The 13,129-nt window shown below is 45.8% G+C and overlaps 1 protein-coding gene across 3 annotated transcripts in view; it reads left to right on the forward strand.

The window, feature by feature from the left end:
• The window catches only part of LOC130297955 (gastrula zinc finger protein XlCGF26.1-like), a 37,100-nt gene extending 33,165 nt beyond the window's left edge, over positions 1–3,935 (forward strand). For all 3 annotated transcript variants that reach the window (XM_056550821.1, XM_056550837.1, XM_056550830.1), the window contains one exon: positions 1,391–3,935. In XM_056550821.1, coding sequence (XP_056406796.1) covers positions 1,391–2,655 — 1,265 coding nt within the window. In that variant the 3' untranslated portion in view covers positions 2,656–3,935. The remainder of the gene's footprint in view (positions 1–1,390) is intronic.
• Positions 3,936–13,129: the final 9,194 nt, after the last annotated feature.

The following is a 13,129-nucleotide window of genomic DNA, read 5'->3' on the forward strand; positions in this document are numbered from 1 at the left end:
ATGCTTAGGACGTAAATGTACGTCCTGGTGCGTTAAGTACCAGCTCAACAGGACGTACATTTACGTCCTGCATTGTCGTCTAAGTGCTCTCTGATGACACGTGTCTCGGGAGCTGTCCAGAGTAGAAGCAAATCCCCATAGCAAACCTCTTCTACTCTGTGCAGTTCCCGACACAAGCAGAGATGTCAGCAGAGAGCACTGTTGTCAGACAGAAAAGAACAACTCAACTTCAGCAGCTAATAAATATTGGAAGGATTAAGATTTTTTTAATGGAAGTAATTTACAAATCTGTTTAACTTTCTGGAGCCAGTTGATATAAAACAAAGTTTTTTCCTGGATAACCCCTTTAAATGACAGATGCCGATAAGCTGTGGGGGCTCATATAAGATAAAATGGCGGAGGAGGGTCCCCTGACCAGTCTACAGCTGCCGATCAACGATCCAATGATGCAGCCGATCACTCTGTATAATGCTATACCATAGGCCTAGTATAATACAATGAATCCACTCTAATGATGAGGACTTAAAAAGTCTAAAATAAATAAATGTTTTCAACATTGTATTAAATTCCCACCCCTATCAAAAAAAAATTACAATTTTAAAAAATATAAATAAAATATTTGGCATCAACGTGTGCGGAATTGTCGAAACTATCAAAATATAGAGGGAGATTTATCAAAACTTGCATAGAGAAAAAAAATCAACCAGTTGCCCATAGCAACCAATCAAATCGCTTCTTTCATTTTTAACAAGGCCTGTGTAAAATGAAAGAAGTGATCTGATTGGTTGCTATGGGCAACTGATCAACATTTCCTCTGTACAGGTTTTGATAAATCTCCCCCCATAATGTTTATGATGCTGCTTGATGAATGTCATAAACGTAAAAAAAAAAAATAACAAACACAAAGTGATCAAAAAGTCCCATGAAAACGAAAATGATACTGATATAAACTACAAATCACAGCGCAAAAAAAACTCATCCTCATACATCCCTGTATACAGGAAAATATAGGGGTCAGAATTAGGCAATTTTTAGAATACTCGTTTTGTAAAAAGTATAATAGAAAAACTAATCCTATTGATGCAGAAAATAAAGAGAAGATGTTATTTCTAAAACAAAACCCCACAAAATAGCAAAAGTGGGTTTTTTTTATGCCATTTTCCTCCCACAAATAGTAATATTTTGGTTTTGTCGTACAGTTTATGGTAAAAAAAAATAGGTATCATTACAAAGTAAAATTGGTCCCGCAAAAAAACAATCGGCTCTATAGATGGAAAAATAAGAGTTATGGCTCTAAGGAGAGGAGGAAAAAATGAAAATGCAATAGTTTATAGGTCCTGGGTCATTAAGGGGTTAATACTGATAACAAAATCTGTGTTATTCTCTGCAGATTCTTGTAGCAGGAGATCAGAGGAGAATCTTATATCTTCAGATTATAAAGCAGATGATGATATCACACAAGATACATATGAAGAACATTCCATTATCCCAGATACACCCTCAGCCCTTCACAGCCAAGATCTGTCATCTCATCCTTATATACAGGTCCTGTCTTCTCAGTCATCACAGGATGTTCAGAAAAATAAAGGTCACAAAAGGGGCGTTGAACATAAAAGCACTCAAACAGGAGAGAAGGAATTTTCATGTTCAGAATGTGGAAAATGTTTTGGTCTAAGATCGATATTGGTTGAACATCTAAGAATTCACACAGGAGTGAAGCCATATTCATGCTCAGAATGCGAGAAAAGTTTTGCTAGGAAATCAAATCTTGTTCAACATATAAGAATTCACACAGGCGAGAAGCCATATCCATGTTCAGAATGTGGGAAATGTTTTAATTATAAATCAAATCTTGTTACCCATCAAAGATCACACACAGGGGACAAGCCCTTTTTATGCTCAGAATGTGGAAAGTGTTTTTTGGACAGAGCAAAACTCTTTAATCATCAAAGAACTCACACAGCCAAGAAGCCATTTTCATCTTCAGAATGTGGAAAATGCTTTACGAATAAATCAGATCTTGTTAGCGATCAAATAACTCACACAGAAGAGAAGCCATTTTCATGTTCAGAAAATGGAAAATGTTTTACGAATAAATCAGATCTTGTTAGCGATCAAAGAACTCACCCAGAAGAGAAGCCATTTTCATCACAGGCTATTAAAAAAAATGAAAATCACAGAAAGGGTGTTGGACGAGATTGTGGAAGAGCGAAACCATTTTCATGTTCAGAATGTGGACACTCTTTTTCTGTAAAATCAAGTCTTGTTAGACATAAAAGAGTACACACGGTGGAGAAGCTATATCCATGCTCAGAATGTGGAAAACTTTATTTGGAGAAATCAAAACTTTTGTGGCATCAAAGAACTCACACAGGGGAGAAGCCATATTCATGTACAGAATGTGGGAAATGTTTTACTGAGAAATCAGTACTTAACACACATCTAAGAATTCACACAGGTGAAAAGCCATTTTCATGTGCAGAATGTGGAAAATCTTTTACTCAGAAATCACAACTTGTTAAACATCAAATAAGTCACACCGGAGAGAAGCCATTTTCATGTTCAGAATGTGGGAAAAGTTTTACTGAGAAAAGACATCTTGTTAAACATCAAAGAATTTACACAGGAGAGAATCCAATTCAGAGCAATAAATGATGCAGATAAGAAATCTATATATTAAACATGTACATAGGTGTTATAATTATAGTCCTGCGTGCTAATTGTAAAGCATTAATTGCATATGTACAAAATGTCACCAGCCACTCCAGAGATCCAGGAATATATTTTAATGCACACACAAAAAGGGTTAAAGGGGTTATCCAGGAAAAAACTTTATATATATATATATATATATATATATATATATATATATATATTTAAATTAGCTCACCACATCACCTTCACAGGTAGTGTGTCCTGCAAAACAGCTCAGGCTCCATTTAAGAAGTCTCAGAACTGATTGGGATTTATGCCAAGCCAGAACTCTCTCCAGAAGGAAAGAGCACCCATCTGCAGACAGCTGTTTCGGGGTGTTTGCCCCTCGTCAGTACAGAGCAAGGTGATCTCGCTTGGCTGTGGTGAGAGGCCTGTGGCTTTAAACGGGGTCAGTACTTTCCTCGGGGAGAGGACACTTCTTCAGGTGTAACGGAGATTCAAATTAGGCCATTTAGCACTCCGCGGGTTGATATATATATATGACAGCCGTCACGCCCCCTCCCATAGACTTGCATTGAGGGGGCGGGACTATGACGTCACAAGCTCCCGGGAACAGTTTGTTCCAAATGCTGAGCAGCAGAGTACCCCTTTAAAGGGGTACGCCGGCCCCAAGACATCTTATCCCCTATCCAAAGGATTGGGGATAAGATATCTGATTGCGGGGGTCCCGCTGCTGGGGACCCCCGCAATCTAACATGCAGCACCCACCTGTAAGTACTGCCGGATGCGCTGGAGGCTCTCAGTGTTATGCCTCCCGACCACGGGGACGGGCGGAGCGTGAAGTCACACGGGGGTGGAGTTGTGATGCCACGCTCCGCCCCATCAATGCAAACCTATGGGAGGGGGCGTGACAGCTGTCACGCCCCCTCCCATAGGCTTGCATTGAGGGGGCGGAGCCGTGACGTCACAATACTCCGGCCCCGTGATCGGCAGTCATCAGGCTGATGGTAATGGGGTGCTGCGTGAAAGATCACGGAGGTCCCCAGCGGCGGGACCCCCGCGATCAGGCATCTTATCCCCCATCCTTTGTATAGGGGATAAGATGTCTTAGCGCCGGAGTACCCTTTTAAGATGCTTCTCCCTTGCTAGTGGCTAACTATAGAATATAGCTTACACAACTAAGATATGTATATTTAGAGCACTACACGTGGCTTCATTCAGCCATCTTGTCTTTTTCTGGCCTTCAATATACTGACTAATTAGATGTCATATCATATAGTCCATATTTTAGGGGTTAGTAAGCTTCTTAAATGTGTTAATGTTATTTTACAATTGGATATCTGACATTTATACATATATCATATACTGCATCTCGAAACTTGTTCCCAATTGTTAATAAAGTTTTCTTTTAGAACGTAGTCACCGATCCAGCGATGTCATCACTATAGTTTACATGGTAGGAGAAGAGTGTGATATATGGTTGTGATATTCACTGCTCCTCATGGAGAAGACCCAACAGGCATAATCCATGGGGAGCTGCTACTGGAGACCCAAACACCTCACAGAGAAGTTCCTCGGGGGCGGAGCTTGAGCTCTTGCAGGAAGGTGGCTTCTGAACTGAGTTTCTTCCTGATCCCCTTATAAAGTGACTTTAAAGCAATTTCCTCAGCTGAAATTCAGCTAAAAACCAGATATCTGGACTGTGGGGAAGCAGAGGAACGAACCAACACCTCATTTGTACAATTCAAAGCATTTTTCCCAGGACTAGTTTTGAGGCCTGCAACACCAGCTGAAGCCTGGGACTAAATTAACAGCTAAATCCTACAGTCTGCTCCCACCAGGAATCCTCCTCAGCAACACTCCGGAGGCCGGCCTGCACTGACTCAAGACTGCTGGGGCAAGAAAACCCCCCAAAGGACTGTAATACTAAGTAGTGGTCCTCCTCTGCCCCAGCCAGGCACTTTGCCTTCATAGCTCTGGACTCCTTCAGAATTGGCCCCAGTCCTCTTCTTATCCCCTGTCGGACTATCTGTGGGGGGTGTCAGGCTCTTCTATGCCCCTGAAGTCTGCTCTTCTTCACATCACACTGTCACATTGTTATTCTGGGACTTCAATTAAAAAGCAGCAGACCCCCGATCCTGGCTGTGTCCTCCATACTGTTCTCAGACTGGTTTCACAGGACTAGTTTTATTCAGGGCCGGCCCAAGACATTGTGCTGCCTGGATCCAAGAGTGAAATCCTAACCCCCCCCCCCCAAAAGGAAAAAAAAAAAAAGCATTAGGTAGGCAGCAGTTACCCCACATTAGGTAGCAGTTTCCCACACTAGGTAGCATAGTCCTCCCCCCCCCTCCTCCTCAACACACAGACAGACACACTTACCTGCGCAGCTCTTCTCTTTGGCAGTGGCCTGACGAGGGCCGCAGGCTCACTGTGTTAAAGTGGCCGCTGTGCTATTCAGCAGCTTGGGCTGCATCGGCGCCGCGGCCACTTTAGAACAGTGAGCAGCAGCGGCGCACCAGCAGGGCCGGCCCAACCATGGATCCAGGTGGCACAAAAAAAAAAGGGGGAAGCAAAGCGCAGTCTGGTCCCATGGTAGGGCCGGCCCTGGTTTTACATATTCATAAAATATTTGGAAACTTTCAGCGCTGGGTGGGGCTTAAATGTACATGTTTATTATTCAGTGGTCAGCTGGTGCAGGTGTGATGTGAAACAATGTAAAGTATCTTATATCGTTTGTGTAAATTGATGAAATAAAGTTTTAGCACCTGCTTAGATTTTCTTGTATTTCACTCCCGCGGCTGGTAAGTGCGCAAATATATACAAGGGTGTTTCATGGGAAATATTCAAGAGGTAGCAGGAGACTGTCCCGGCCGGTAGCGTCTCGACCGAATTCGTCCCAATGGAGTATTCCGTATCCCAGGCTGCTGCTAGGGATGTCACTACAGTATCCTTGAAGGTCCAAAATACTTTCCGACGTGTTTCGGAAGCTGAGCGGCCTCCTTCATCTGGGATGGATGTTCTTGGATTCATCTGTCTTTAAATAGCTCCACACATGTAAAGCGAAAGTTCTCTTTCCCTAATTTTGGCACGGAATAGTTTCCATCTGATATTCAAAGTGTTTTACATGAGAACAATCCAAGGTTTACACTAGTCACGCAGCTTTGCATAAGTGGGCGTGGCTATGTAAATGTCATGTTTTATATGGAGTCCATTCTACATAAAAAATTTCAGAAAAAGTGTTATTTAATCAATAATTTAAAGTAATTAATTATTGGCAAATGTTAATAAAAAATCTATTTTTTTTATTATTATTGTTAGTTTTTTATTAACTTTTTTTTTTTTAATGATCACTGTACCTGCACTCATATTTAACCCCTGGACATGTTTTATCCACAGTTATCGCTTGTCTGAGCGCTAATAATCATGGAATATTACATGAGATGTTTCCTCCAGAATTTTCCGTGATATAGAGTTTGGCAGCATAATCGCTGATTTTGTCGCAAAACTCTGCAAGGAAAAAAAAATTGTCCCTAAAACATGTGTGTGACGTATCCTAGAGTCACCCTACCTACTTGGATAGACTTTAGGGCATCACTATTTGTACCCCTCAGTTGATGTTGTCCAGTGACATAAAGCTCAGAGTTGAAATACTTTTATTTACTGTTTTCATACACTTTCTGTGCACAATACACCTTTTGCACACTGTCCACCTCCTTTACACAATACACCTTTTGCACACTGTCCACCTCCTTTACACAATACACCTTTTGCACACAGTCCACTTGTTGCATACGGTTCACCTTTTGTACAATGCACTAATTCTACACATGCTTCTCCTTTTTGCACACAGTCCAACTTCTGCACACCTCCACCTTTTGCACTCAAGGCACTGTATAGGGAGAGCTAATCACCTTTATTGGATTATCTCCCAGACTCACTGTCACCTCTATTGTCTTTACTGACCCTTCCCCCTGTGATGTCCTTCCTATAAAAGAAGACACTTGTTCCAAAATAAAGGGTTCTGATTTTATACCTGAAGACTGGTGTTGCCTGGTTCTTTGGGTACAAGGATGCAATAATCTCTAGTCCTGCCTGGGGATATTGCCTGTGATCTGCTGGGGCTTGTCATCCGGAAGGAGTAATCACTTTTGGCGGAGTCAGTCCGTCACAATATGGTACCATAAATAATGCCTTTCATTTTGCAATTAATACTGAATATTGTAATAATTGGGATATGAATGTTTTCTGTTTTCCCTCCTTTAACCCCTTAAGGACTCAGGGCGTACCTGTACGTCCTGTGTCCCGCTAACTGGGTTTAGACCGTTCTCACAAGCGGAGAATGGGTTAACCCCTTAACGACACAGGACGTATATTTACGTCCTGCGGCGGCTCCCGCGATATGAAGCGGCCGAGACCCGCGGCTAATACCACACAACGCTGATCGCGGCGATGTGCGGTATTAACCCTTTAGAAGCGGCGGTCAAAGCTGACCGCCGCTTCTAAAGTGAAAGTGAAAGTGACCCGGCTGCTCAGTCGGGCTGTTCGGGACCGCCGCGGTGAAATCGCGGCGTCCCGAACAGCTTGCAGGACACCGGGAGGGCCCTTACCTGCCTCCTCGGTGTCCAATCGGCGAATGACTGCTCCGTGCCTGAGATCTGTGTAAGAGATCAGTGTGTGCAGTGTTATAGGTCCCTATGGGATAACAATGATCAGTGTAAGAGGTCAGTGTGTGCAGTGCTATAGGTCCCTATGGGACCTATAACACTGCAAAAAAAAAAGTAAAAAAAAAGTGTTAATAAAGGTCATTTAACCCCTTCCCTAATAAAAGTTTGAATCACCCCCCTTTTCCCATAAAAAAATAAAACAGTGTAAAAAAATAAATAAATAAACATGTGGTATCGCCACGTGCGTAAATGTCCGAACTATAAAAATATATAATTAATTAAACCGCACAGTCAATGGCGTACGCGCTAAAAAATTCCAAAGTCAAAAAAGCGCATTTTTGGTCACCATTAAAAAATTAATAAAAAGTGATCAAAAAGTCCGATCAAAACAAAAATCATACCGATAAAAACTTCAGATCACAGCGCAAAAAATGAGTCCTCATACCGCCCTGTCCGTGGAAAAATAAAAAAGTTATAGGGGTCAGAAGATGACATTTTAAACGTATAAATTTTCCTGAATGTAGTTAGGATTTTTTCCAGAAGTACGACAAAATCAAACCTATATAAGTAGGGAATCATTTTAACCGTATGGACCTACAGAATAATTATAAGGTGTAATTTTTACCAAAATATGCACTGCGTAGAAACGGAAGCCCCCAAAAGTTACAAAATTGTGTTTTTTCTTCGATTTTTTGTCGCACAATTTTTTTTTCCATTTCGCCGTGCATTTTTGGGTAAAATGACTAATGTCACTGCAAAGTAGAATTGGCGACGCAAAAAATAAGCCATAATATGGATTTTTAGGTGGACAATTGAAAGGGTTATGATTTTTAAAAGGTAAGGAGGAAAAAATGAAAGTGCAAAAACTGAAGAACCCTGAGTCCTTAAGGGGTTAAACTCTGTGGGTCCCGGTTGTTACGGGCAGCCAGGACCCACGGCTAATGCTGGGCACCGCCGATTGGGCCGATTCCCGGCATTAACCCTTTAGACGCCGCGATCAAAGTTGATCATGGTGTCTAAACTGAAAGTGAAACTATCCCGGCGGCTCAGTGGAGCTGATCGGGACTACTGCTCCATGCCTATGAGATCAGAAGATTGCATAGTATAGCCTCCTAAGGGAGCTAAAAAAAAAAAAAAAAAAAAGTTAAAAGTGGTAACAAAAATAAGAGAATACATGTGAATAACCCCCCCCCCCCTAATAAAAGTTTAAATCACCCCCCCTTTTCCTATTTTTTAAATAAAATTATCAAAAAAAAAAAATCATATGTGGTACCGCCACGTGCTTAAATGTCAGAACTATTAAAATATAAGGTTAGCTAAACCACACTGTCGATGGCGTACACGTAAAAAAAAAATACCAAAGTCCAAAATAGTGAATTTTTGGTCACTTTATATTCCATAAAAATAATAATAAAAAGCGATCAAAAAGTCCCATTAAAACAAAAGTGGTACTGATAAATACTAGACCACGGCGCAAAAAATAAGCCCTCATATAGCCCCATACGTGTTACGCCTAGCGCTCCGGGTCCCCGCTCCTCCCCGGAGCGCTCACGGCGTCTTTTTCCCTGCAGCTCCCCGGTCAGTCCCGCTGACCGGGAGCGCTGCTCTGTCACGGCCGTTGGGGATGCGATTCGCACTGCGGGACGCGCCCGCTCGCGAATCGCATCCCAGGTCACTTACCCGTTCCCGTCTCCTGCTGTCATGTGCTGGCGCGCGCGGCTCCGCTCTCTAGGGCGCGCGCGCGCCAGCTCCCTGAGACTTAAAGGGCCAGTGCACCAATGATTGGTGCCTGGCCCAATTAGCTTAATTGGCTCCCACCTGTTCCCTGGCTATATCTGAGCTCCTCCCTTGCACTCCCCTGCCGGATCTTGTTGCCCTTGTGCCTAGTGAAAGCGTTTTGTGTGTTTATAGCCTGTGTACCAGAACTTCTGCTATCTCCCCTGACTACGAACCTTGCCGCCTGCCCCCGACCTTCTGCTACGTCCGACTTTGCTTCTGCCTACTCCCTTGTACCTCGCCTATCTTCAGCAGTCAGAGAGGTGAGCCGTTGCTAGTGGATACGACCTGGTCACTACCGCCGCAGCAAGACCATCCCGCTTTGCGGCGGGCTCTGGTGAAAACCTGTAGTGGCTTAGAACCGGTCCACTAGCGCGGTCCTCCCCATCCCTCTCTGGCACAGAGGATCCACTACCTGCCAGCCGGCATCGTGACAGTAGATCCGGCCATGGATCCCGCTGAGGTCCCTCTGCCTTATATCTCGGATATCACCACGGTGATCGCCCAGCAATCCCGACAGATCGCCCATCTAACCCACCAGCTGTCGGAAATGTCCACCATTGTGCGCCAACTTCAGTCGCAACTTCAGCAGCAATCATCTCCTCCGCCAGCTCCTGCACCCCCTCCGCAGCGAGTGGCCACTCCTAGCCTCCGCCTGTCCTTGCCGGACAAATTTAATGGGGACTCTAAGTTTTGCCGTGGCTTTCTTTCGCAATGTTCCCTGCACATGGAGATGATGTCGGACCAGTTTCCTACTGAAAGGTCTAAGGTGGCTTTCGTAGTCAGCCTTCTGTCTGGAAAAGCCCTGTCATGGGCCACACCGCTCTGGGACCGCAATGACCCCGTCACTGCCTCTGTACACTCTTTCTTCTCGGAAATTCGAAGTGTCTTTGAGGAACCTGCCCGAGCCTCTTCTGCTGAGACTGCCCTGCTGAACCTGGTCCAGGGTAATTCCTCCGTTGGCGAGTACGCCATACAATTCCGTACCCTTGCTTCTGAACTTTCCTGGAATAATGAGGCTCTCTGCGCGACCTTTAAAAAAGGCCTATCCAGCAACATTAAAGATGTTCTGGCCGCACGAGAAACTCCAGCTAACCTGCATGAACTCATTCATCTAGCCACTCGCATTGACATGCGTTTTTCTGAGAGGCATCAAGAGCTCCGCCAGGAAAAAGACTTAGATTTCTGGACACCTCTCCCACAGTCTCCATTGCAATCTGCGCCTAGGCCTCCCGCCGAGGAGGCCATGCAAGTGGATCGGTCTCGCCTGACCCTGGAAGAGAGGAATCGCCGTAAGGAAGAGAATCTTTGTCTGTACTGTGCCAGTACCGAGCATTTCTTGGTGGATTGCCCTATCCGTCCTCCACGCCTGGGAAACGCACGCACGCACCCAGCTCACGTGGGTGTGGCGTCTCTTGGTTCCAAGTCTGCTCCTCCACGTCTCACGGTACCCGTGCGGATTTCTACTTCAGCCAGCTCTTCCCTCTCAGCCGTGGCCTGCCTGGACTCTGGTGCCTCTGGGAATTTTGTTCGGGAGTCCTTAGTGAATAAATTCCGCATTCCGGTGACCCGTCTTGTCAAGCCACTCCACATTTCCGCGGTCAACGGAGCCAGGTTGGATTGCACCGTGCGTTTCCGCACGCAGCCCCTCCTAATGTGCATCGGACCTCATCAGGAGAAAATCGAATTTTTGGTCCTTCCCAATTGCACTTCCGAAATTCTCCTTGGACTACCCTGGCTTCAACACCATTCCCCAACCCTGGATTGGTCCACTGGGGAGATCAAGAGTTGGGGTCCCTCTTGTTCCAAGGACTGCCTTCAACCGGTCCCCAGTACTCCCTGCCGTGACCCTGTGGTTCCTCCTGTATCCGGTCCCCCTAAGGTCATTAAGGACTCTGCCTGCCACAGGAAATGCCTCTCCCCCCCTCCCAGTCCCATCAGGCAAGCCTCTGTGTCCCCTCATGGCTCCCGTCCTTGTGTCTTCCTGCCCCGTGCCAAGCTTCACCCTCTGCCCTCCCTCCCCATTCCTACTCCTGCTGTACTGCCTGCCATTGAGAAAACCATCCATTCCTTCCCGGTGTCCTCATCCCAGGGGAGGCAGCCACCGGACAAAAAAAAGGGGAGACCTAAGGGGGGGGGTACTGTTACGCCTAGCGCTCCGGGTCCCCGCTCCTCCCCGGAGCGCTCACGGCGTCTTTTTCCCTGCAGCTCCCCGGTCAGTCCCGCTGACCGGGAGCGCTGCTCTGTCACGGCCGTTGGGGATGCGATTCGCACTGCGGGACGCGCCCGCTCGCGAATCGCATCCCAGGTCACTTACCCGTTCCCGTCTCCTGCTGTCATGTGCTGGCGCGCGCGGCTCCGCTCTCTAGGGCGCGCGCGCGCCAGCTCCCTGAGACTTAAAGGGCCAGTGCACCAATGATTGGTGCCTGGCCCAATTAGCTTAATTGGCTCCCACCTGTTCCCTGGCTATATCTGAGCTCCTCCCTTGCACTCCCCTGCCGGATCTTGTTGCCCTTGTGCCTAGTGAAAGCGTTTTGTGTGTTTATAGCCTGTGTACCAGAACTTCTGCTATCTCCCCTGACTACGAACCTTGCCGCCTGCCCCCGACCTTCTGCTACGTCCGACTTTGCTTCTGCCTACTCCCTTGTACCTCGCCTATCTTCAGCAGTCAGAGAGGTGAGCCGTTGCTAGTGGATACGACCTGGTCACTACCGCCGCAGCAAGACCATCCCGCTTTGCGGCGGGCTCTGGTGAAAACCTGTAGTGGCTTAGAACCGGTCCACTAGCGCGGTCCTCGCCAATCCCTCTCTGGCACAGAGGATCCACTACCTGCCAGCCGGCATCGTGACAATACGCATAAAAATAAAAAAGTTATAGGGGTCAGAAGATGACAATTTTAAACATACTAATTTTGGTGCATGTAGTTATCATTTTTTTAAAGTAGTAAAATAAATAAAACCTACATAAATTGGGTATCCTTGTAACCGTATGGACCTACAGAATAAAGATCAGGTGTCACTTTTACCAAAAAGTGCACTGCGTAGAAATGGAAGCCCTAAAAATTAGCAAAATCATGTTTTTTTTCTTCATTTCACCCCACAAATTTTAGGTTTTTTGTTTCGCCGCAGATTATGTTATAAAATAATTGGTGTCAATACAAAGTACAATTGGTGATGCAAAAAACAAGCCCTTATATGGCTCTGTAGGTGCAAAATTGAACATGTTATGATTTTTAGAAGAGGAGGAGGAAAAAACGAAAATGCAAAAATGAAGATTGTTTTGAGTCCTTAAGGTGAAAATGGGCTGAGTCCTCAAGGGGTTAAAGGGGTACTCCGCCCCTAGACATCTTATCCCCTATCTAAAGGATAGGGGAGAAGATGTCTGATCGCGGGGATCCCGCCTCTGGAACCCCCCGCTATCTAGGCTGCAGCACCCCAGTCATCCAGTGCACGAAGCGAACTTCGCTCTGTGCCGGATGACTGGCGATACGGGGAGGAGGCTCGTGACATCACTGCCATGGCCCCTCAATGCAAGTCTATGGGAGGGGGCGTGACCATGACATCACAAGGGGCAAGGCTGTGACATCTTGAGCCTCCGGCACAGCACCTGACGCTCTAAATGAATGCCGGGTGCAGCAGGGAGATCACGTGGGTCCCCAACAGCGGGAACCCCACGATCAGACATTTTATCTCTCATCCTTTGGATAGGGGATAAGATGTCTAGGGGCGGAGTACCCCTTTTAATATTATCTTCCGGGATTCTTTTTTTAAGATGTCTAAGATCCGGCCACTGGGATAGTCCGTCATCAGTACCCCGATGTTTTGAATATTCACGTTCAGAACGTCGGGTTTGGGCGGTCATAGTCCTGACGTTAAGCCACACCCATCAATTCATGTCTATGGGAGGGGGCATGACAAGCAACCACATAGACATGAATGGAGGGGGCGTGGCGTAGAGTCATGACCATGTCCGCCTGAACCCAGCGTTCTGAGCATAAATGTTCATAACGCCGGGGTGCTGGCCCATTCCCGCGG

This window comes from Hyla sarda, chromosome 1 (assembly GCF_029499605.1).
Source record: "Hyla sarda isolate aHylSar1 chromosome 1, aHylSar1.hap1, whole genome shotgun sequence".
In the NCBI taxonomy this organism is placed as follows: domain Eukaryota; kingdom Metazoa; phylum Chordata; class Amphibia; order Anura; family Hylidae; genus Hyla; species Hyla sarda.